The sequence below is a fragment of the Scatophagus argus genome, chromosome 4 (assembly GCF_020382885.2).
Source record: "Scatophagus argus isolate fScaArg1 chromosome 4, fScaArg1.pri, whole genome shotgun sequence".
In the NCBI taxonomy this organism is placed as follows: Eukaryota; Metazoa; Chordata; class Actinopteri; family Scatophagidae; genus Scatophagus; species Scatophagus argus.
The window spans coordinates 15,621,876-15,647,134 of record NC_058496.1 but is presented as its reverse complement, the minus strand read 5'-3'; the positions used below and the strand labels follow the sequence as shown (position 1 = coordinate 15,647,134).

General features: G+C 39.2%; 3 protein-coding genes across 5 annotated transcripts; 1 reads left to right on the top strand and 2 right to left on the bottom strand.

The window, feature by feature from the left end:
• On the top strand, window positions 1-9,036 carry prlrb (prolactin receptor b). Its single transcript, XM_046385394.1, has 9 exons — window positions 1-169; window positions 1,602-1,771; window positions 2,836-2,968; window positions 3,720-3,889; window positions 5,451-5,614; window positions 7,016-7,157; window positions 7,251-7,347; window positions 7,449-7,518; window positions 7,615-9,036. Exons 2-9 carry the CDS (start codon window positions 1,711-1,713, stop codon window positions 8,455-8,457), a joined length of 1,680 nt encoding a protein of 559 aa, XP_046241350.1. The 5' UTR covers window positions 1-169; window positions 1,602-1,710; the 3' UTR covers window positions 8,458-9,036.
• Window positions 9,037-10,264: 1,228 nt separating this feature from the next.
• Window positions 10,265-19,020, bottom strand: LOC124057317 (selenocysteine insertion sequence-binding protein 2-like). The gene is made up of 18 exons (XM_046385393.1): window positions 18,746-19,020; window positions 18,101-18,246; window positions 17,870-17,984; window positions 17,756-17,795; window positions 17,352-17,566; window positions 17,174-17,258; window positions 16,973-17,067; window positions 16,314-16,460; window positions 16,120-16,209; window positions 15,534-15,632; window positions 15,305-15,437; window positions 14,940-15,106; window positions 14,717-14,846; window positions 14,418-14,595; window positions 14,014-14,234; window positions 12,995-13,149; window positions 12,694-12,889; window positions 10,265-12,041 (listed from the first exon to the last, which is right to left on the bottom strand). Exons 1-18 carry the CDS (start codon window positions 18,752-18,754, stop codon window positions 11,911-11,913), a joined length of 2,352 nt encoding a protein of 783 aa, XP_046241349.1. The 5' UTR covers window positions 18,755-19,020; the 3' UTR covers window positions 10,265-11,910.
• A 269-nt stretch (window positions 19,021-19,289) lies between these two features.
• On the bottom strand, window positions 19,290-25,256 carry mfsd10 (major facilitator superfamily domain containing 10). 3 transcript variants are annotated; one of them, XM_046385396.1, is made up of 13 exons: window positions 25,108-25,256; window positions 23,919-24,097; window positions 23,381-23,477; window positions 23,143-23,246; window positions 22,762-22,920; window positions 22,310-22,501; window positions 21,693-21,795; window positions 21,460-21,571; window positions 21,266-21,374; window positions 21,056-21,146; window positions 20,285-20,332; window positions 20,090-20,179; window positions 19,290-19,849 (listed from the first exon to the last, which is right to left on the bottom strand). In XM_046385396.1, exons 2-13 carry the CDS (start codon window positions 24,069-24,071, stop codon window positions 19,746-19,748), a joined length of 1,362 nt encoding a protein of 453 aa, XP_046241352.1. In that variant the 5' UTR covers window positions 24,072-24,097; window positions 25,108-25,256; the 3' UTR covers window positions 19,290-19,745. The 3 variants fall into 3 exon arrangements, with proteins under 3 accessions (XP_046241352.1, XP_046241353.1, XP_046241351.1); XM_046385397.1 differs by having other exon boundaries at window positions 23,919-24,103; window positions 25,108-25,236; XM_046385395.1 differs by lacking the exon at window positions 25,108-25,256 and adding an exon at window positions 24,888-24,993 and having other exon boundaries at window positions 23,919-24,103.
• Window positions 25,257-25,259: the final 3 nt, after the last annotated feature.

The following is a 25,259-nucleotide window of genomic DNA, read 5'->3' as shown; positions in this document are numbered from 1 at the left end:
CATTACATTGCTACCTGAGGTGACAGAAGCACCGCTTCGCAGGTGTGAGGAAGTCGTGGTAATGTCATGACTGAAGAAGGCTACTTTTCCCCTTTTTGTTGGGTCAACATCAGTAAAATGCTGGGTCGTTTATTTACACATCAGCATCCGTCCTAAATTGATGAGTGAGGTGAGTGAACGCCTGAGCTGTATTAACCTATTTGTCCCGATTTACTACCTTTGAGTAACTTAGCGTAGACCCGTAATGTTGAGTAACTATTAACAGGACTGTTTAGCCACGCTAACTTCACTGACATTCTGAAAAATTTAATTGTAGTGTCGTGTTTTTCGATTTTTTTCCCCCCATCATAACAGAAAAAGGACCTAAAAACGAAGGTGGAATCAGTCATTTTCTCTTAAATTATTTAAATATTCGTGGAGATTATTATGGCCATTAGGTCCTTTTTCTGCTCATTTACAAGGGAATAATTTACGCCAAGAATGACAGACATCTGTCCATACTAAATATGGATCGTAACGTAACAGTATAAAATTTCAGCATGTATCTGATCCTGATATATTTTTCTTGTTTTCCAAAAATAAATAAATAATTATAGTTTGTTCACCTTCAACTAATGTATATGTAATGTAGTTCATTAAATTACATAAATAAGAATGAATAAATGTCATCTGTAAATAAAATCTATGTATGTAGTATTATAGTACATATAAAATAGTATAGTCTGAGTATAAAGCTGGACATTTAGCGTTATTTTGGATGTGTAATCCAGAATTGAGAAAGAAGCCACATCCTGCCTCATTCAAGTGACCCTGTTCAAACCTGTCCGAGCAAGTGTCGCCACATGAAACGGAGCTTGTCGTCATTGTGGTTACTACAGAAAACAAGAGAAAATGTATCTGTGAGAAGGTGTAATGCCTTCATGGCCACCTGTAAATTACAGGCTGGCAGCAATTGAAGGACACTCTCCCTCGCTTCCACAATAGCATGAAGCATTCCACTGTTGTTATGTAGAAAAACGCAGGCAGGCATAAAAAAAAAAAACATCTGAGATTTGAGATTTGAACCATGGAGCGAAACCTGCCAAAGACTCTGAGCCTTTTAATCAAAGATTAAATCAAATGATCAAACAGATGCAGAAAAATGGCGCAGGAGTATGAGGCAAACAAGTGTGTTATGGCTGAGTGTCTGACATGCATTTTCGAGTTTCCAATATGTACGCTGCCGTTTCAGAAGTCTGTGCAGTGTGTGTGTGAGAGAGATCTGAACGAAGACGAGTGCCGTAGAAGTAGGAAAAAAAGCTGTCTAAAGTCCTGTCTAAACTCTGGGTTATTTCACAGATCAACATTTTGAGTCAGATGACCTAAAAACAGCTAAACGTTACAGTAGTCAACAGTATTCAACTGAAGATTCATGGTTTGTTTAAGAAAATAACTTTATATACAAAATATAATCCCTTTCAGAGTTCTCTGTCCAGTGTTGGCAAATCCAGCACTGTTCCTCATTTTTGATGACTGTTGATGGCCTGCATGTGTTGGCTGCAACATCTACAAACAATTATTGGTTCTACTCAGTGTTTTACCTTCATGTCTCTTTGTTTCAGATAAAAACAAGACGCACGTCAAGACCACGGGTTTATATCACCTCATTAACCACAAGCTGGTGATGTCACTGTCTTCATCAGGACACACTGTTTGACAGTTTGTGCCAGGATGAGGAGAGATCTTGGACTGGCACTGCTATTGCTGGTGTCTGCAGTTGCAGAACCCAACGGTAAGTTACAAGGGTTGACTTATATAATCTTTGCTTTATAATGACAGTGGTATATAAATCTAGACGTGTTGATTTTATTTGTCCAGGTTTTCCGCACTGCTCACAGCATTTAAGAATAGCATTGAAAAACCAACTGTCCAACCCTGTCTCTGATAATCTGGTTAATCCACAGACCTCACTGTGAACCCAAACTTTCTATATTCCCCGCTGGTTTTCTCTCAACTACATCTTCTGTGGATTATCCAGGATATCTGGAAAAGTGGAGTTTATTATTGCTGTGAGCACAAACAAAATTCATCTGAAAGATCCCCACCACCTCCCAACTCAAAAATATGTTGTTGGTCTTGTCCCTAGAGCTGGATGTTTAAGCTTCACTGTGCAGAATGATGTATGTGCAGAGTTTGACACTAGAAGGCCTTTTCCACATTCATCTGCTGAAAGTGGAACATTTCTCTGTGCTCACTGAAAAACCCCTACGAGCATGATTTGTGATATCACAAGTAGCTGGGAAGTCAGTCCTGGTCCAATTGGCAACTTATGCAAGTGTGATATAGAAAGCTTAAGTCAGCATTGCACATACATTGAGAATAGACTTTTAAAGTGAAGTCACAGATATCTTGGTTCCTGTGTGAAAACCTAAGAAATGAACAGAATATTATATATATTATTACATGTATTTCATATTAATAGATTCTTAAGTTGTTGAGGAGGTCAAAAGCATAGATGCTTTGTTCAGGATTGGAAATGATTCTTTTCTGTAGTTAAAAAAATGTATCAGACACACATTATTGTTAAGAAGAGTGTTTGTATGTATGTCTTAATATGTGTCTGAGGGGGGATCTTTAATGAGCTCGGGATACTCGCTTCAAACCCGTGAAAATAAAACCAAAACCATCTGCATTGCTAGATGTCATTCCAGGTAGGTGGGGAAGATTTTACATGGAATTTGGATGAACCAGCTCCTTGCCATGTCTTTTCAATCATTACCATGCCAAAATTTTTTTTATTGTTTTAGTACTAAATTGGGAATTGGGAGGTTATGCTTGTTTGTCACGTGTTGCCAGGCACATCTCCACCAGGGAAGCCAGTCCTGCTCGGCTGCAGGTCTCCTGAGAAAGAGACATTTACCTGCTGGTGGGAGCCAGGGACTGATGGAGGACTGCCAACCACAATCCGCCTCTATTATGAGAGAGAAAAGTTAGTCCAGTCATTAAGTTTAATTTCTTATTTAATTCTCATTTTTAGATTTAGAATTAGTAGAGATGTGGGAAAGGACAGGGAGGGAGATAGGGCAGTGAAAACAAACAAAAAATAAAAACCAAACAAAAGTCTCTTGTTGAAATTGAACCAGTGTTTCACTCACTTCATATTGTATGTGTTTTAACCACTAGGCCAACTATGTGCCCCATAAAAATTTGTATGTATTTTTCACCTCCAATTAGAGCAACTAAAAGTACCACTGTTGTTGGTGTAAGTGTAGTGTTGTCGACAGGCAAATGGAAATGTACCAGCCCCCTTGTTCACGCACTTGTGCTCAGTCAACTGAGCACAAACCTTTGTTGCTGTGCAAGTAAACCCGGAGACTTCAAACGCTTTACCTGTGTGACCTTCACTTGCCCTGTCTCGAGGGCAAAATGCCAATCGCGAGTTGAAGACCTTTCAAGGTTCTTTAATATCTTAGGTTCATGAAATTTGTCCGAAAAAAATATCCCTCCCAACTTTTTAGAAGACAACATTTGGGATCATGTTGCAATGAGGAAACTATGTGGATGTCATACCTTACTCATATTTGATCATCAGTCAAGTCCTGTACTTGTTTGTTGAGCCAAACATGTATTTACTCCCTACAGCACAGTTTTGCAATGCCAGCCTGAAATGAAACGTATGTAAGCAGAATGAGCATTTGTCATTTTCTGATTAGTAAAGGTCTTGTTTTGTCTACCTACAGTCTGGAGGGAGTGCACGAGTGTCCTGACTACCAGTCAGGTGGGAAGAACTCCTGTTTCTTTGACAAGAGCCACACCTCCATCTGGGTCAACTACTACCTGACAGTGGTGGCCTACAATGCCTTCGGGAATACCACTTCAGACCCGTTTAAGATAGACGTGATGGAGATCGGTAAGTTTCTCCCAAAGAAAGAGGATTTGAATGAGATGAACAACTCAGACCCAAGGAGAGAGATATGGAATGTGTTCTTATTTCTATTTACCAACATAGAATTGCCCCTGATGTCTAATAGGTGCACTCAAAAAAAAAGTAGATATAAACATCAACGCAATCTGTACTTAGAGAAAACATACAACAACAAAGTGAAGGAGAATTTCCGTAAAGCAAGTTTCTGTATATTGAAAAAAAAAACTGCTTTAATGGTTATTTTGTTTATTTATCACAAATAGGTAGAATATAATACCTGTGAGTGTGGCTCTGCCCTTTACTACTTAATGTACAGTGTCACAAAAAGTTGTGACCTTGAACTTAATGGATTACTGTTTTACAGTGGCTATACCGCTCAAATATGAGTCAAAGTGAAAACAAGTAATTATGCCAAACTTAATCTGCTTAGCTCAACAGTATTTTTGAGTCGGACCAGCACTGGCACACTGTATAACTGTTGACAACCACCAAATCCGTCTGTCCATTAGAGTAGAAGTTAACACCACAGAATATTATCTGTATGGATTCAGGTAATGATTGGCATGATTTTATTGGCCGTATAGCATTCTTGAGGGTGGAAAAGTACTGAGTGACACAAGGCACATACGAAAACTTGAGCAGAATGAGGTGGAACTGGTTTGTGCACTGTGCAAAATTCAGCCTGGGATCATATGTCACATCTTTTGTTTGCTTATGCAGGCAGTTTCATATGTGGTCTCCATGTACCGGTACTGTATTTACAATACATTTGGGGGCAGAGTCCTGATGCATGTAAAATAGTAACTCTTATGCATTCGATTTTGTCCGTTCAGATCAAATATTTAAAACACATAATGTGTTAACGTGAAATTAAGTATTTTCTGTGTTTTGTGGTCTCTTATAACCCTCTAAAGATATTTTGGTGGCCAAGGATCTACGTCACAAGCCCCCATGTATGATACTGTGCACAGATGCCCTTGCATGCTGTGAACCCTCTCAGAGATAATGTATTTTATAAACTGTATAAACCAACAATATTGGTCAGTCGGACCACCAATTTAGTCATCACTAAAATTCAACTACTATTGATTGGATTAACATGAAATATTGCACAGTTGTTGATGATCCCCAGATATGAATCCTAATGACTTTGTTGACCCCTCACCTTGTGCTCTATGAACACAAGTTTTCACTTATCCATTGAAACATGTCAACAAATATTGGATTGATTGTTATATGATTTGGTACAGATATTTGTGGCCCTCTCTAGAGGAATTGTAATAATTTTGGTATACCCTTTTAATCTAGCCCCCTCATCAGGTAGCAGTTTTAATTTGTCAAATACTTTGGTGTATGATCAGTTACCTGCAGAACTAATGACATTCCCACTGGCCTCAGTGGTACTGTGCTTTTAATGCTGATTAGCAAATGTTAGCATACTAATATGCTAAAAACATAGCGGGTTGAAATGTGAGCATTTAGTTAAAAGCAGTCTCATGGAAGTGCTAGTGTAGAATCCAAGCCTTGTTCTGTCTGTGTCCCACAGTGAAACCCAATCCTCCTGAAAATGTATCGCTGGTGGTGGAGGAGAAAGAGGACAGTCCATATCTCCATATCAGGTGGCAGCATCCCTATGACACAGACCCCAAGTCAGGCTGGGTCACCCTCAAATATGAACTAAGAGTCAAAGAAGAAAGTAGCGATTGGAAGGTGAGTTTTGAGTTTGTTTGAAATTTAATTCCTTAAAATTCAGAAATAATTTGCACACACAGTATCTTCCACCATAGGGTCATCTGGTATTACAGCTTTGTTTTTAATTTGTGTTTCATTCACTTCCCAAAACAAAACTTGTTCACATTGGATGAAGGCTGCTCATTGTGTTTGTTTTGTAAGACAGCACAGCAAGTGCTTTGGAAGGTACACTCTGTGATCTGGACATAAATAAAATGGTTACCTCACTATCAAAATGTAAAATATACACTTGCAACCTGTTTTCACTTAACTGATTGGTTCATTGATCGTTTACCACAGGAGACAGCACTTGTCAATACTAACCTTCATGTCATAAAGAGTTTATGATTCCATTACAGGTTCATTTTAGAGCTGAAACAGTTAATTAATGAAGTGATTAAAGTCACTTCATTCAGCAGCACACACAAAACCAACTCAAACTGGAGGTTAAAAATATATTACAAATGAAAATAAAGATATTAATCTATAAATCTGAAAGACTTTAAAGCTGTCTGAGCTCATAGCAGCTCATAGCAGCTCATAGCAGTATAATCTAAAGGATCAGAATGCATAATTAGTTCAGATGTTCAGGGCCAGACCTAATTATTGTGTCAACATTATTTTATTTAGAAGACAACGAATGTGAAAGTAATCACTAAGATTTTATAATGCATTAATCTCTAAGTGGTAGCAAATGATTGGAAGCTAAGATATGAGTGTTGAGTCTTCTCTTCTGTGCCTTGTGGCAGCATTTTTGAGAAGCTGCAGCTTTGAGAGTAAACTCCCACTGGTATGAATGTACTGGTTGCACAGCAGACATTTTGACATGTCAGAGCAGGAAACTCATAGGTGTATTAATGATTGCTGCATTCCACTTAATAGAGGAGCTGCTGCTAATCTGGATTCTGGTTCACTGAAACCATTACTGGAACACTTAATGGAGATGTCAACTGTTAACTGTTACTAACTCTAAGTGTGGTTTTCCTGCTGTGACAAGTCAAGTTTGTCTGCTGTGGAACCAGTTCATTACAGCTGTCCAAACAGGTCAGGTAACTTGATGTCAGGTAAACATGGAAGTTGTTTTGTAGCCAGCAGAGGGCAATAAAGGGACTGCCTCTAGGACATCAACACAAGTGTCAAGTGTTTTCACCCATTTCCATACTACACAATAACAATGTGCGGTGTGTACTGTTCAGACATTTTCTGAGTATGCTGTTTTGTGGCTGGTACACAATAATTCAGCAAACCACTGTGCAGCCATTAATACACTAAAGTAATCCAATTAAAGTAATACAAATGTATTTGCAGCTACTGTTTGACTCAAATGTGATCAAAATGTGGGTATGATGTGAATGTTTGTGATGTTTTTTGTTTCTCTAGGGTTACATGTCAGGAATACAAACCCATTTTAACCTGTACAGCATCACTCCCGGGGCGGTGTACATGGTCCAGGTGCGCTGTAGACTAGACCACGGCTCCTGGAGTGAGTGGACCAACACTACCTATGCTAAAGCTCCTGGCTGTAAGTCTCAAAACCTCTTTTCTCCATCTTTGGCTAGGTGGCATCTGTTAAAAGTTCTAACAAGAAGTAAAAATGTTTTTTGTTTTAATTTAGTAATACAGAATGAGAAGCCGTTTTGGATACTGGTTTCCACTCTCTCTACAATTCCATTTATGGCAGTAATGTGCATCTTGGTCATGAAGAGGAAATAGTACGTATATCCTGCAAAAAGATATAACTATATGTATATCTATATATACTGGGAATGATGAGGATAATTTGACTCATGACTTGCTTTCTTTTGTTCTCAAGTGTGAGGCAGTGTGTTCTACCTCCAGTTCCTGGTCCAAAAATAAGAGGAGTTGATTTTCAGCTTCTCAAGGTAGTACTGCATTTGCATTGTATTTCAAGCATATCAAAAATGTAGCTTTGTAGTGAGATCATAATGTACTGAATTAACCCCAACTAACCCTTTCAGAAAGGGCAATCTGAAGACGTCATTAATGCCCTGATCATCAACCAGAACTTTCCTCTTATGGTGGCCTGGAAGGACCAGATGGAGGAATACCTACTCGTGACCGAGAATGACAGTGGACTTCTGCCGGATCCCTCCAACTTTCAAAAAAGGAAGAAAAGCTTGATTACTCCTGCTGGCATCTGCTTGGATTTGGAAACGCAATGCAAGGATTCAACCCCCATCCAAAATGACAGTGAGAAGGCTGCGGAAACAAACAATGAAATGGATAACTTTGTAAAGAGCATCAAGACTCTCTCAAGGGAGAGTTTATTTAACATGGAGCCATCCCAGGTTCCCGCTCAGAAACAGCAGTGCCCAATTATAAACTCTGTAAACACGGAAGCAACAGAACAGAGTCCATCTAATCATGAGATCACGGTCACACCTTTCACAAATAGTGATTATGTGGATATTCAGAGACATGGAGAAAGCATCCAGGAGGTGGATGTGAAACAAGCAGACTACAGCAGAATTAAAGAGGTGAACGGTGAAAATATTCTCATTCTGGAGAAAAGAAACTGCCTGCTGAACAGCTCTGGCTACATGGATTTTCAGACACAAGAGGAGAGCATTTCAGGGGAATACAGCAAGGTGAAAGAGGTGGACAGTGACATTATAGTGTTCCTGCAGAAACAAAACGTACCCATTTACACCCCCTGTGGGGAGAATGGTAACCCATATGCTGACTGTTCCCCCCAGAAACCAAGAAATCCTCATGTGATTGGACCCCATAAAGTGGGAGTGTGCACAGAACACATCGATAGTGGATATGTAGATACTATGCCCCAACCATCTTTAATGTAAAGTTTTATCCACTGTCAAAGTACAAATGACAGCTTTGTCAATATTATATTTTGGATTTCCGTGACATTTGATTCACGCGTTCATGATCACCAGAGGATCAATCCCATTGACTTTAATGAACCTGTGAACTTTAATGTGGTGCCGCCATGCGTTTGACATTTTAGGATCAGTGATATATCTCGACATCAACAGCTGCAACTGTACTTAGTATTAAGCACTAATTACCAGCTGACCTTTGATGATGAACATGGTAAACATTATACCTGCTAAATATTAACCATAACACATTTAGCTCAAAACACAGTGTGTCTACTCAACCTCACTGAGCCAAAGTGTTGTTGGGCGACCATGAAGCTCTAAGACACAGAGGGATACACTATGCCAGGCCTCAACTGTTTATGGTATCAGTTAATCTGCTGTTTGGTCTTTTAATTAGACTGGGTGAGATTAAGAAAAATATCACCAGACTTATTATTTTCAAGAGTAGTTGGCAATGAAATGATTACATAGTTATTTTGCAGTCTATTGTTTTTGCCACAGGTTAAGGTCAATAAAAAAAAGAAAAATATGTACATAAGACTGGACGCTGCGCTCTTTTTAGAGTTGTCACACTCCTGCTACAACAGAACACGCATGGCAGTAAAATTTTAAATGAGGCGATGCTCTAATGGAAAGAAAAAGGAAATTTGGTCACACCTGCTGCTTTCATCTGATCCAAATAAAAAGTTCATACACAGTTCATTTATTTATAACAAAATACTAATACTAATCAAGCTGTAATTTCCCAGCCTGGGATTAATAAAGTATATCTATCTATCTATCTATCACATTATACAAGGAGATTATCTATCTTTGTGTGTCTCCCTCTCTTTCTCTATTATATACATACATATATATATATACATATATTAAAAATAGATATTAGAATATTAGATTTGTACGCTGTTTACACCGTAAGCACTGTGTCTGGTCTTGAATGGCGCTTTCTTACTGCACTTCAACCTCATTATTGTTACAGCCTCAGCTTAAGGACCAAAGATTTAAGAGTGATATTATGCTTATATTATGAAGATGTTTCCTCTTTTACTTAACCCAAATAAACAGGCATGAACTGAACATTTCAGACATCACTAAAAGATTCCTTAATCAGATCAAAATTCATTCTATTATCTATTGACAAATGTTCATCATTTATTATGACAAAATATATTATCGTGTTGTATTTTCCTTATTTCTTTATGATTATCCTAACAGATCCCAGGTGGTTTAGACTGATAGTTTTGAAGACTCCCTGTCTGGGATTTTGGGATACCACTTGGTCCACTACTCTTCTTCTTGTTAATGAATGACCCATACTCACTCATAATAAACATTTTTGCCCTCTTTATGTAAATTTATGTACACTTTAACCTGACATTCCTTGGAAAAGAAAATTAATCAACTCTAAACTCCCCCCCGATTTTAATTTCCTAATTACCATCCAACAACTGAAATATTTGTCGATTAGTGTATTATAAAAAATAAAGTATTGGTTGAATCTCCATTAAGGAAATACTCCATCTTACATACTGAGTTTATATGTGATTTAAAAAGGCTGAATCAAAAAATATATCTTTACAACATTAGGTCTCTTTCACGCATTTCTAAAACAGTTTCACAGTATGATCTCTCACTACCCGAGAATTTACTGAGCCATTTTTAGTAGTACATTAAAATTATTAACTTGTGTTATGTAAAATATGCATATTCGCTTTCTGGTATTCTCGCTAGTAGCTGGTCAGCTAACACAAAGACTGGAAAGCAGCTGTTTGTTGTAGCTTTATATTTAACAGACAAAACTTGCCACCAGAGAGCAAATGAGCATATTTTCAAAAATGCTGAATTATTGCTGCAAGATTCATGTGTAATTTAAGACTGCGAAAAAACTTTTTTTTTTTTTGTTCCACAGCAGAAGGAAAAGCACAAGTTTTACCAGTCAAAATGATATATCTGGACCCTGGAACTGACATTAACAAACGGAATGCAGTCATAATTCATGCTATTATTAACACCTGTGTTGTTCCAATCATAACAAAATTGATACTTTTTCTGCACTTAAACTAAGACTTGGAACCTAAGACTCCTTTTTTTTCTTAACCACACCTGACATAACACCACCTTTCTACAACTGAAATGCATGTATTACCAGTCTCTACTTCAAAATAACTACAAAGGTATGTATTCATAAGTCATAATCCCAAACCATAACAATATTCAACTCAGTCTGAATTCTGACTGTTGATTAATTTTCTGTTAACATTTCAAATGACTCTAATTTGTGACATTTTATCATTTTGATATTTTAGTTATTTTTTCCTCATATAGGCAGACAGACAACTCACTAAACAACTTCCTAACTGGATCAAGTTAGTAGTACTACATACAATGTGCAATACTTTGGTAGTCTAATAAACAAAAAACCAAAAAAAAAAAACAGGCTCCATTATATAGTGCAATCAGGATAAAGAACAAGAAAGGATTTCATTTCTTATACAAGAAAAAAAAAAGACTGAGGGGGTTTCAGACTGTGGGCTTGTGAAGTTTGTGAAATTCTAGTTGTATGCACAGTTACAACAACAACTTATGCACAGTTTGTGCATGTGTAGGAAAGCTTTGTAGGTATAGTTTTCTTTTGTGCTCAAAGTTCCCACAATGCGAATAACACGCGTCACATCAAGTTTCAAATCTTACTGGCCCTTAGTGCCCATATAAGACAATGACAGCGTAATTACAAAGTCCACAGTTTGCCTATGTCTGCACTCATTTCCTGTCATCCCTCTGATGTCCCTCTCAAATAATGGCAAAAATGACAAAAATACACTTTCAACTGAGCCTACCTGGGAAGAGAAAAACAAAATGCACTGTAAAGGTTCAAAGTCAAAAATACAGTGTCAAAAACATCACTGATAATTTCTTGATATGATATAACTAGTTGATATTTGACAGACGCTCAGCACATAAACCTCTGCGCATCCACTAGAACATGTTCACAGACAACATGGTTGAAAATTCATACTGTGGGATCTCTTCAAGCGACTGGTTTGGTCCTAGTAAGTGAATGGTCAACCTCCTCAGTTTATACCCCTCTCTCTCTCTCTCTCTCTCTCTCTCTCACACACACACTTAAAATACACAACTTTGACCAATTATCTTCAACTCAAACACAGAAGCATGACATTAGCTTTCTGTTTTTTAAAAGAAAAAAAAAAGAGAGAGAAAGGAAATCATGATTCATTGCAAATATTAGCATTAACATTATTAATTTTCTGACTAAATGCTCAGGCGGACAATCATAGCAGCAGAGCACCTTGCATTGCTCTTTTTCTGCATGTGCGATCAAGTCTTTAGTTCCTTCTAAGCTGGTAAACAGCACACACGGGCTCATTTTGTGAGGCACAGAAGGCTTAGCCACCGTCAACTCTTCTCATCATCATCATCAGTGTTTTCAGTACATTCACTTTCCAAGTGCATGGATCTCAGCTGCTCCTCAAAGTTCAGAAATTTGTGATTGCAATCCTTCTCCAACATTTTCTTCCAAATTTTAACTAGAAGAAGAAATACATAAAGATAATTATTTAATTTTTCTTTGACTTTAACTGCATCCTGTAACTACATACAATCAGGTCCATATATGTTGGAACAAGTATTCTGGCATTTGGCCTCTGTACAGCACCACACTGACTTTGAAATGAGACACTCAAGATGTTACATTTTCATTTGGTAGCTGTTCACTGAAAAACTCAAGTCCACAGTGTCTTTGCAAGTGAAAGAGGCCAACATTAGACTGAAAAGAACAAAATAAACCCATCAAAATATCAAAAACACTGAGTGGCCAAAACAACAGTTTGGAACATTCTTCAAAAGAAGGAATTAACAAGATAGGCAAGATAAAAACAAAAACAAAAGAAAACTGCCCTTTCTGGAATAATTTTGGATTCTATGGACTGAGGAAACCAAGATTAACTTGTACCAGAATGATGGGAAGAGAAAAGTATGGAGAAGTAAAGGAACAGCTCATGATGTGAAGCATAGCCACATCACCTGAGAGGGAAAAATGCCAAGAAATTTAGACTTGTTCCAATATATATGGACCTAACTGTATGCCCTGAAGTAGACTCTACTGGTGAAGTCAGAAAATTACCCCCTTTTGATTGTGAGATCATTTATCACAAACATCAGGTCAGGACAGTAACTTACTGTATTCTGGTTCCTCTGACGGTGTGACATCAGGACTGGGCTCAGCCTCCTCAGCCGGGCTGCTGTCCTGCAGCTCCTCCTCAGTGTTCACCCCCTGCTCCGCCTCTGCCTGGCCTGTCTGCTCTAAGCTTGACACCATCACCTCATAGGCTCTCCTGGCCTCAGAGGACAACTCGATCATCTTGTGATAGAAGTCCTGTGGGCAGAGAAAGAATATATAAAGAATAAAAATAATGTTAAAGTTCATCTCAAAAGCGGTCTTTTAGTGATTAGTATGGATGTGGCTGAATAGAAATCTGACCTGTGCACCATCATAGTTGAAGATGCCCACCAGGCTGACAGGCACTGCCTTGTTCACACAGCGCCCCAAAGCTTTCCTAGAAAGGGCAAACACGAATGGCACCCCCTGTTCACGACAAGCGTCGATGATGTTGTAAAGAGCTTCATCCAGGCCTCCTGCGAAAGGTGACATTTTACTATAAATGTCAAATCACAGTTTCATTTTTAGCAGCTGGTCAGACTACGCACACATCCAGCTAGATAGAGATATAAAGGTTATATATTTTTTTTTCCATTATGATGACGTGTTCACACCAAGGTGCCATTTTCCCACTAAAAAAACAGACCAAGGATGCTCTCAACAGTGGACTAATCTGAGCACGTTGGCCCTGTGTTTAAAAGCAGATGAGAAAAACTGAGATTTAACATAAGCTTATTCAGAAAGGACAATTGCTCAGATTAAAACAAAACAAACATGATCACCGTGGGCTCTACAAAAGTGATGACTGTTTCTGACACTTTCATTTCATTGACTAACAAATTGAGTGTATAATTAGAAGATTAACTAAAAATGAAAATAATGCTAAATGACAGCCCTAGTTTTCAGATTTATAGATTTAAAATGTGACCTATATATAAAATATTAATTAATTAATTAACACAAAACAATTCCAGTAACAGGCAGCAGTTTATGCACCATTTTAATTCACCAGATGTCACAAAGAGCTTAGAAAGACTGACTGCAAGTATTATTAGACTGCAAATCAACTGCACCTTATGAATACTGACAGGGATCAGGGATCAACTGAAAGCAAGCCAAGACTAAGACCACTTGTTTTTATCACACATTCAAGTGGGATCGCTGTCTTCACATATGCCCAAATGAATTGATCTTTGGAGGAGGAGGAGGAGGAGGAGGAGGAGGGGTTGAAACAACATGCTCCTAATGAAGGAGGTGTGAATACACCCCAAGTCTCCATAAAATAAGCTCCTGACAACATCCTAATATCACATTCTGAAGCGGTCACAAGCACACAGTACCTTTGGACTGGATACGTTCACAGTTGGGCGAGATGACAACACACTTGATCTTCCTGAGTTTGAGGTGCTTCAGGACCTCTCTGAGCCCCATCACAATCCGTCTTTTCATGCGGGCCTTCATGGGATCCTTCTGGTACAGGCGATCCTGGAAACGAACCAGCTCCTTCAGCAGAACCGTCACACACTCGTCCACGTCTTTGCTCAGCATCTGGTTGCAATAGCTGAGATGTGCAACGATACACATTTCAAATCAACAAAAATGGGAGAGAAACAGTGACTGAACTCTGTGAGATTAAACATGTTCTCTTATTTCTCACCCACACACTGAGGACACTAAGACAATCAACAAATATTACAGCTGGTGACTGGGTATGCAGTGAAACGTTATGCTTTTACAGTCTTACTCTCTGAACTTTCTGCTGTGGATTTTGGGTCGATTGACTGAGCAGGGTGGAGGTGAGGAGGTTTGCTGCTCTATGGTCTTATCGTTGTAGGTCTCTTCATCATCCTCTTTCAACATCTTGTTTGTACCATTTAACTCTGTCTGATCATCAACTTCCTCTGTAGGACTCCCAGCCTCATCTGAGGATCCAGAGGCACAAAATTCAGATCAAATATTGGCTATAATCAAAGATTTTCTTAATCTGTGATTACTTACAGAGGAAATCTATTGGATTCTACTGTAGTGTGTGTTTGCTCCCACCTGTGGCATTTATTTTATACTGCTCTTCCTCTGCAGCATCATTAGCAGGCTCAAAGTCATTTTCAGGCAGCAGCCCCCTCTCCTCCAACAAACGTCTTTGTTTCCTCTCCTCCCTTTCTTTCAGAATGATCTGAGGATCAGACAAAAACAATCTAACAACGTTGCACTGCTGAAATATCTTCTTGGATAATTATTATTAGTCTCAACAAGTGAGTGGACTTACCTTCTTGAGAGGAGTGGGTTTCTTGGCTTTGGGCACCTCTCTCTGCTTGCCTTTCTTCACCAAAGGGCTGGTGGAGTCCAGTGGATTGTGAGCAATTTTATCCTGCTGCCAGGGTGGCTTCTTTTGGACTAATGGTTGCTTCTGAACAACAGGCAGTCCTCCTCCAACTGCAAAGAAACCATTTTAACTAATTTATTCTAGGCTTGGTTTTAGGACCCTGCACAAACAGGATAAGTGAGCATAGTATCACAAATGCCTTTTTTTGTGTCATGCGCAAATATATACTTTTTCTAATCTTCACTAAAGAAAGATAGTGAAATGAGGAATCAGTTGTAGCAGAGGCAAAGATGCTGACAATAACTCACCTGAAAGAATGATGGGTTTGGCGTCCTGCTTAGCTTTTTGAGACTGTTGCTTTTTTTCCAGGGCAGCCAACATGTTTCCTATGTCCAGCTGAACAGGAACTTTGCTCTTCTTCCCAGACAGTTTTTCAGCTTTCTAGAAACCAAGAGAACAAGCACAGGGGTACAAATGTTCGGTTCTCTACTATTTTCTCCAGGACAATATCATCCATCATCCAAGTAAAATACAAACCTGTCCTTTTTTAGCTGTCTCCGTGGGCTGAGGTTTTGGTGCAGGTGGTTTTTCCTTGCTTTGGTCAGTCTGATTCTGAACACCTTCTCTTTGGTTTTCCTGAGAAAAACACACCATAAATTCTATAAATTACATTTAATCAGATTTATTTTAATTACGCTCAACAAAAACATGTAGAAAGGGGCATCCATGGCCTAGAGGTTGGTGGAGAAGGGTCATAGGTTCGATTCCCCTACCGGACGGGGAGGAAAAATTTGGGTGTGGTGGAGTGATTAATGTGACCAATGCTCCCCACCCATTAGCTGGCTGATGTGTCCTTGATGCTGCCCACTGCTCCTGTGTGTGTTTCACTGCATGTAATTTGCCGGGTGTTGCATGTGTGTGTTCAACTAAGGATGGGTCAAATGCAGAAGACGAATTCAGTGTGTGTATGTAAAAATATATATACTGTCAATAAAGCTGATTCTTCTTCTTCTTAGAAATGTGTATATGTGTATCCACACCAGCAATTTAGCAAATTCTAAAGACACTATATCATGATTATTACGTGAAAACATCTGGGAGGAGAATAAATGATGATATGTACCTCATTGCATAGTTTTCCTGCATTACTGCTTGTTATCTTTCTATCAATTCCAGTGCAAGCAAGAGTCAAGCCTGGAAACTCTTTTTCATCCTGACAAGATAAAAAAAAACATCAAAAAATTACTTTCCATCCATAAAATTAAATAAAAACAATGAGTGTTCAAAACATAAAATACAAATACGATTTTTATTTACCTCAAATTTTGGAGGCTCCTGATAAATTGCTGGCTCTTCCGATTCAGAATCTGCATCTTCACCGGCACCTTTAGTCTTCTTCTTCTTTTTCTTCCGCTTTTTCTTTCCCGGCGTTCCTTCTTCGTGCTGTGCAGCAATTTCCTCCATCTGGCAAAAACACAGAGTGAAGCGACACAAAACAACATTTAACCAACAAGAATGCAATTTGACACCTTTATCACAGTCAAACTGGTCAAAAACTGAGCTGAACAGTGATGACAGTAAAGCATACAAATACAAGTACATTCATGTACTGACATTTCCATCACGTGTCACTGTAATTCATATGATTAATAAACAAACACGTCTCCAATTCAGTTTAAAAAAAAAAAAACGGATGGATGGACTAATCACTGAACAGTAAGGATTAAACAGCGTCCTCTGTGCACAATTCACTGCTGCACCAATCTCATTTTCTTTTAGTCTGTACATGTAATATCTCCTAACAACCTGCGATCGCACTCAAAAAAGCTGCTGTAAATAAAATGTAAGATTTTTTGATTCCTTCTCAGGCCTTTCTTGGCAAAGCTAAAGTCAACACATTGTTAGACTTTTCAACACTTGCAGAAAGCCTGTAAAAATCAAGGTGCAGAGGGACGAAGTACAACATGTCATCCAACCTGCGTGTGGCTGCTGCTGATTGTCTCCTCTTTAGGGACGGGTTTCTTTGGAGGCTGAGAGGCGACAGTAGCCCAGGAAGTCACCACCGTTTGACCTTTTCACAAAACATAAATGAATAAGTCAGTGAATCAATATCCCATATGTTATTGACACTGCTTTATAATATCACTGAAAAGCTGTTTACGGGGACTTTGACGTACCTGACGAAGCAGCAGAGGAATCTGGCTTAGAATTAGTGGCTACTTGCTGGGGTTCAGGCTGCGTAAGGGATCCTCTCCTGCCAGACTAATTAATATAAAATTACAGTAGCACCAAATACATGAGAAGCATTCACTGTAAACTGACACCACAAACAACATCACATTTCAGTGAGCTCACCTTCCTAGAAAACGCAGATGTTTGCGTTAGAGGGATTGAAGATGGAGGCATGGGACCCCAGCACACTCTCTGAACAAGAGGGGGGGCTGCTTTGCCCAGGGAAACACCAGCTAACTCTGGGAAATCAGTCATCTTCACTTCAAATGGAACCATGTTTGTCTGTGCTGGTTGTGACTTTCCTGCAGAGTTCGGGGCAGATCGGGCACCTCTGTGACCTGTGATCCAATTACAAGCAGAATGTGGTTAAAGAGGATTAAAAGCGAGGGAAATGAAGTGTACGCATAAGTTTACGTTCAGAAACATGATAGGATCAGTGAGTGGAGCTGCTATGGATGATTCAGGAAAAGGTTAGCAGTGTTGATAGCAACCTTTTTTCTGCGTATCCAGTGAATTCGTGCCCATACCTCTGCCTTTAGCAGGAGAGCCATTGTTGCTTTTTGATGTCTGTGGAGATGGATGAAAAAGACATCAGTGGACTGAATTTCTTTAAGAAAGTTTGTAATCAAAATGAAGCCAACCTCTCTAACATGACGGTTGCTTCTGTAGCCATGACTCCTTGACGCTTCTCCTTTTCCTGCAGAAACTCCATACGTATTTGATGGATTCTCCTTTGGGCTCACACTTGACCGATTCCTTAACAAAATTCAAAGATTTACACAAATAAGGGGCTTGACATTGGTGCACCAGGCCATAGAGTCAAGTGGTTGATTAGACATAAAAACCTAAACAGGATGGCACTATTCTCCTACCCTCTTAAACTACTGTGGTCGGACAGCTTTGAGTTTGGTAACATCAGAGGTGGTGATGAGGCTGCGTGCAGCTCAGCAGACTCCTTCCCCGCTCTCCTCTGTTGTTTATGGTCGACAGACCGGACAGCAGACGCCGGTTTGCTCTCCTGAGGAAAGGTACAGCTCGCCTGTGATCAACAGTCTGCTGGATTACGACCTTTGACAGTCACGTTACTGGCTGTAGTTCAAGTGAAGCCATGTATTGCCACAGTTAGCCAGACAACATAAGCGTTATCTAATCAATGTACCCAAGTTTTAGACTCGTGCTTCACTCAGGGGAACTGTGATTAACTCTACTTTTGAATCCTGTCTAGTATATAGCATGAGGATAAAGAAAACAGCTCAAATTAGTAGCTCGGTTAGCATAGCTCATGTTACATAGTCGTAACCCGTCTAAACTTAATGTGTTCGATTTTTTATAATACCGATCAGCGTATAGTTGTGGTTAACACAACCGTTAACTCCTGAGTGTCATCTACACAATTACAACAGCTAGCTAAAGTTTGCTAAAAGTTAGCTTACGTTCAGCTAGACTATGCATCTGCGCACGGTAGCGTGGCTGGCTAGCTTGCTAGCTAGCTAAAACCATTACTATTCGTAACCCACCTTGTCCATCTTCAGGTTTTCCTAAACGCAGTCACATGTCATCACGTCCACTCGATCTTGCATGTGTCGTCAGACCCCCTGCTATCACAGTGTTGCATTTATCAACCGCAACAGTGAGTTGGCTATCCAGGCTGACCAACCTGTTAGATAGCATGTCAGCAGCAGCTAGTTGAGCCTGATTGAAACAGCTGATGTTTACAGTGGGTGCAGTGAGGAGAGCTTCCAGCGACATCTTGTGGCGCATAGCGGAACAGAACTACTTCACAACCAAACATTTCAACAGTATGCCGACATGAAAACTGAGTGCAGAGGGTTGATTCAGTCTGATATCAGGCAAGGATTAGTTTTATTGTTAGGCAGATGCATTTGTAAAAATGAATCTTATCATACATTTTACAATGTATGTTAAATTTATAAAATAAAAATACTAAAGGTAGGTCAGTGCTTGGGGACCGTAAATGCACTTTGTTAATTTGTACCACTGAAGTAAAATTTGTCAGAAACGTTTTTGTACAATAAATAATAAATAATATCCAGCCAGATGTTTCCTTTCTCCTTTATTCTTTTTTTTAACTTACAATACAGACCATATAAATTTTTAAAGTGAGCTAAAATAAATTGCTACTTTGCAAAATACAAAATCTGAATGACTTATAAAATACTGCATTAGAAAATGATATCTTTGTTCCACAAGCACAAGTGTTATTTGTAACGCACCCTAACCTGTGCATTTTACAATATGCACAAGTCTACATATAAGCTCATTATGTCCACTCATTCGTACAGTGATGTCCCTGTTTTGGCACATTTGACATTTTATATCATTATTTTATTTTGTAATGATCCTTTATGAACCATGCTGAAAGTATACATCTCCCTGTTGTTTTTGTTGTTCGTGTAAGAGTAATAAGTCAGTGCTTGTTTTCCCCTCAGATGTAAACAATATAGCATCCACTGAAACTATTACACATAAATTGTCCTTTTCAAGTCTTTGTGTCTCTCACTCCTCCTTTAGTCTTCCAGCTGTTCTCAGGAGAGCCAGAGGGACAATGAAAGAAGCTGATGTGAGGACAAAACAGGTTTGAGCTCCTGCTATCCAGTAAACTGTGAAAAAAACACAATGGTAGCAAACAGTGTTTTTATCAAACAAAATTATTTACACACTACATTAGGGTATAAAAGTATGTTTCTGAGCTATTTTATGTTCAGAATAAGATAACTGAGGCATTCAAATAGTATTTTTCAGAAATTTTAGTGAATTGTGTGTGCTGGCTAATGTTTCATAAATTTTAGGAAAACAAATTTAAGGTTTTAGCAGCATTTGGAGCCATTTCTGCCATTTACCAGAGGATGACACAACTGGTCCCAGTGCTCTTGCCAAAGCGCCCAAACTGCGCAGGATCCCCATAACTGTGCCCTTCTGATTGGCTGAGCCTGGAGGAATATCAACGACAGATAATCAGCAACAGTGTGCAAATGATAGCATAAAAACAAAATACTTTATGAGTTTCCATAAATAAAAATGAATAAGAGATTCACCATGGTCAGAAACAAGCGTCGACAGGCATGGAACTACTATTGCAGCCGCTGTAAAGACAGGAATGACATAAAATGTAAACACATAATACACTACATTTAACATACATACACAAATAGATCCTTTACATGTAGATACATTTCATGTTTTAGGTACATTTTCACACCATGCACTGTGTCTGTGGATATTATCCTGTTGCCATGTATGTTTGGTGTTGTGTTTTTTTAACCTTTGTTTAATTAGGACGGCTCTTGAGATACATTATGGCTTGCTAAGATGGCAGTGCAAAGTTGTTAACTTATAGCAACATAAAGAGTTCAGTAAATGCAACCATATTTTGCTATTGCCATTGCGGTGAATGTACACACAACATCTATACTGTTGAAAATCGGATTACCAAAGAACCACCTGCAGTAAAAACATTAAGTGATTTAAACATTTATTGTTTTGTTTTACTCCAAGGGACTCTGACACACAGAATATGCATGAACTCCAGGAGTTAAGGAGTCCCTTTGGTTCTTAAAGCAGATATTTTGTACAACAAGTTTACACTATTTATTTATCATTATTATTATTAGTTATATAGTTTTTTACTTATTTTTTTTAACTGTGCATAAGAATTCTTTGTTTATATATATATATTACTTCCTGTTGGGACTTTACTCATATGCATTATGCCATTGTTTATCTGTTAAGTTTCATTTCACATTTTCCTGGATACAATAAAGGGATCAGCTTTTGTTAACATGGCATGCAGAGTTAAATGAGCTCACCAAATGAGTATAACCCCAAGCCGACGTAAAGCACTGTTACGTCCCATGAGATCCCGATGAGAATAAACGCTGGGATTAATGCTATGATTGCCTAAAAACAAGAAACACAGTTCATTAAAGAAGGCAAACACGTTGAGGTGCATCATGTGTCTCCAGCAGCCCAAAGAGTAAATCATTGTTATTTGTCATTTGAATAGAAAGCACTCCTACCATACGGACAGCCTTGATATGGTGCCCAGGTTTGATTCTGCGAGCATAACCCCCCTGGATCAAAGCCATGATGACACCAATGAAGAAGAACATCTTTCCCTGCTGCATGCTAGTAAAACAAAGGTAAAAATCACAGTGCTGTTGTTCAGGAGTGTTTATTTTCACTGACAGAGTGCACAGCTTTGAGTTCATACCTTGTAAAGTGGAAGCGTTGATGAGTCAGAAAGCTCAACGTGAACTCCAGACCAGAGAACAGGAAGAGGTAGCAGAAATAAACCAGGCCCAACATTTGAAGCTTCTGCATTCCTGTTAAGACATTTCCACCCTCTATCAGCGTGCAAAAGTTCAATCTTGCTTTACACATGGGTCAAATGGGTGTAAGCTTCTGCCTCACAGAGGGCTCTGGTATGTTATGTGCAGCACTCACTTTCTTTTGAAGGGGGATCTTTTGTTCTGCTAACAGCTGAAAAGTGGAACAAAGATAATGGGTTCAGAAGGTCGCTGGAGTCCCCGAACCCCGAAGAAGAAGCCTACAATGAAATAAGAAAACTTTTATCTGTCAAATAGAATATTAGGGCTATGAGAAACTTGAAAAACAAAACCATTTTTTTAAACATATACCAATTCGAGTGAGGTGATGTTAAAACCATTCATTTTTATGTTGAACGATGAATGGATGTACTCCAGGTTTTATAATTTTCTCACTTGAAACACATTGTGTTTTGTATTTTGTGTGAGCTTCTGAGTTGAACTGACATATTTAATAAACATATTCGTATGTTGTTTCAATGTCCCTTCAGACTCACAGTCCAAACACACGAGTATTCTCACTTATGCTGTCTGAGACCAATTTACACCATTAACAGTATTTTTAGTTTGTAGAATTTGCAGCATAACTTCGCCCAACTTCAGCCTGACAGGAGGGCCAATTAGCCACTGAAAACACCTGTGAAACCTCACAGACATTTGCTGGGGCCTAAAAAACCTCCAAAACGTTACGTGATTCAGTGTGTCAGTTGGCAGTGTGAATGTTCCTTAGCCAACCTTAACGTCCTTTGTGAGCGTCTCTGGCAGCATGAGCCAAATGAAAAGCAGATCCGCAGCACTGAAGGTCAAGGCGAGCAGCGCTGGAGTTTGGTAGAAGACACTTTCTGTTGTTCTAGAGCTGATGGCCAAGTAGGCACCCATCAGAGGACCCACGGTGAAGCCCAAGGAGAAGGCAATGCCGATCATAGCCTGGTGATGATAAAATTACAATTTTTAAAAAAATGTAGGACATTTATCTGAAAGTCTTATCATGTTTGGCAATTTAAAAAAGCACAAACTGGCTGATAAGCAACATTATAGAAGAGAAAAATGTGAGGGTCCTGAAAAAGGATTCATGAACATCGGTGTAAAATTGGAAGGACAGAGGGGTCAGAAAACTTGAAGAGCCTGTTTTCATTAAATCACCTTATGGTGTTTTTTGATTGTGGCCAAAGAAAGTGTGTGCTTACCATTCCTCGGTTGCGTGCTTTTGGGCAAGGCAAGTCGGCCACGATGGCGGTGCAGAGGCTGACGTTGCCCTTACAAATGCCCCCAATTACTCGAAACAAAAGGAACAGGCTGAAGCTCCGGGAAACTGCCCAGACTGCATAAGAGGACATCAGCCCTAACTGGAACATAAGGTACCCAATTAGAACCAATTGAATCAGCGCTGACGGCAGGGCTGCACGGTTTCTAACGCAAGTGCTGTGCCAAGTGAATGACTCAACATTAAACAAGCACGAGTGATATTATACTGATGATCTTTTTCTGTACAGCCTCCAGTGTGAAAGGATACTCAGGTTCACACCGTCAACTCATAAAAAGTTGGTTTAACGTGGCATTTTACTCACAGTGGTGAGAATGAGCAAGGGTCGTCTGCCATGGCAGTCTGACAGAGCTCCTGTTATAGGCGACAACAGGAACTGCAGCAGAGAGAACAGCGACCCGATCAGACCTGAAAGGCAAATTGAGGAGCACCCCTATGAATGTGTCTTTGCATTATTAAAATCGTGTGTTTAATTGATCATAATGTCACGAAAAGTAACGCTCCACAAAAGCTACGCTGAATGCGAAGTCAGCTCGATTTACCTCCAAACAGGACACTGTTGTATTTCTTTTCCATAGGAATCCCCACAGCCTCCCTGAACCAGTCCACAACACTCTGCAGGGACTGATACACGACATCCTGTACGAAGGAAAAAGTCCAACATCACACTGAGACAATACAAACAAGAATAAAGCCGTCAGTGGCATGAGTCAGCACACAGTCACACAAAGACCGTGCCTGTTAATCTAATCGGATTTTTATGAAACACATTATTCAGACAAAGCACCCTTTTGTAATGACAGACACATCTCATCTTTTTTTTGTTTACTCTTTCTTTTACTGCAATAGAAGCAGTTTTTACTGTTTGAAAGGATAAAAAAAAAAAATTGATGAAACCGATCTACAACTGCCTTGCCAAGACAATGTCTGACGCCTTTATTTTACAAACTAGTGTGGCGATTGAAATTGATGAAAATCTAATCAAAAGTGATTATTATTTCTCCAATGTAGATGTGAGATGTAACTCAAATGAGCAGTAAATACTGGGCGAAACAAATGAAAACAAACTTTGTAACTGACCCCCGTTTGTGCATAATGGTCCAAAATGGAAGGCAACAGAGGTAGAATCAGTGTAAATCCCAGCAGGTCCAGCAGCAGGATGATAAAAACGCTGTTGATGACCTTTGAAGAGAAGGCGCCGCCGTCCTCTGCAGATTTGTTTACAGCTGACATTCCTCCTGGTGAATGTAGTGTCTCTTCTGTTCCTGTTTGGAAGTAAAACACATACAATATGTTGGAAGAGCGGTGCTGACATGAACAAAATAGCAGTGCTTTACACAGTGAATTAAACATGCCGATAAATATGGCTTCTAATCTCAAGGAGGAAGTGCCACAGTTACAACAAACAGGTGCAGTTTGCCAGTAATTTCCTCAAGAGTTTCCTGGAAAGAAAGTTTTTGGAAGCTAAGTACAGGGTATTGAAGACAGGTATTGAAGTTTAAGTGGTATTTGTACATTTCCAGTAAATGTCCCATCCATTATTTATGGGTTTATTAGTGCAAGCTTTATTCTGCAAATATGTTGAATTGTATGCTGGATCATAGACTGGAAGTGTTTCAACTGAATTTCTCCAATTTCCCTATAATTGGTAGGCTACCGCATAGAGTTTTTTTCCAGGAAATTTGGGATGAAAATTATAAGAAACCCTGGAAGCTGTAAAAGACAGCAACAACGCAAACATTAAGTTACATCTGTCTACAAACACTGACAGGGTGCGAAGTTAAATATCATATCTAAAATATATTAGTATGGCAAAAGTGACACCCACCACATACCACATGTAAACAAATACATATTTACAGAGTAAAAGCATGCCAGTAATAGTGCGGTCCAAGTCTCCATTTAACATTTTTGTAACCAAAAATGAAAAAAACAAAGACAGAAAAAAGGAAGGAGGAAACGACAACTACAAATGCTCATGTCAAAGCTGAACCCAGTCTGCATGAAGCCCTCAGGAAATGTATGCAAACATTTTATAACTGTAATTACCTCTAAAAACTGTTAGTCCCGTTGTATTAAAAACACATTTCATACAGATTGTTTTGCTTCAGCACAGTATGATATCGATCCAGCGGGACTAACCAATATTATCAGCATCACCTCTTGTCGTCATAAGCACTGTGTTTAACCGAGCGAAAAGAAACCTTCCTACTGCTTCTACACTTACTGTTTTCGCAAATCAAAACGGCAGGTCACACCGAAGACTTACCCGACTCGATCAGGTCCACCGTCCCTCTCTGTCATCAGCCCATTATTACAGCTCCACACCAGGAAGCGGTGTCCTCTTACAATCACAAGAATGTGTCGTAACCAGCGCGCGCAACGAAAATGCTGCCTTCAGTTGATTCTCAGAAGCTCGGA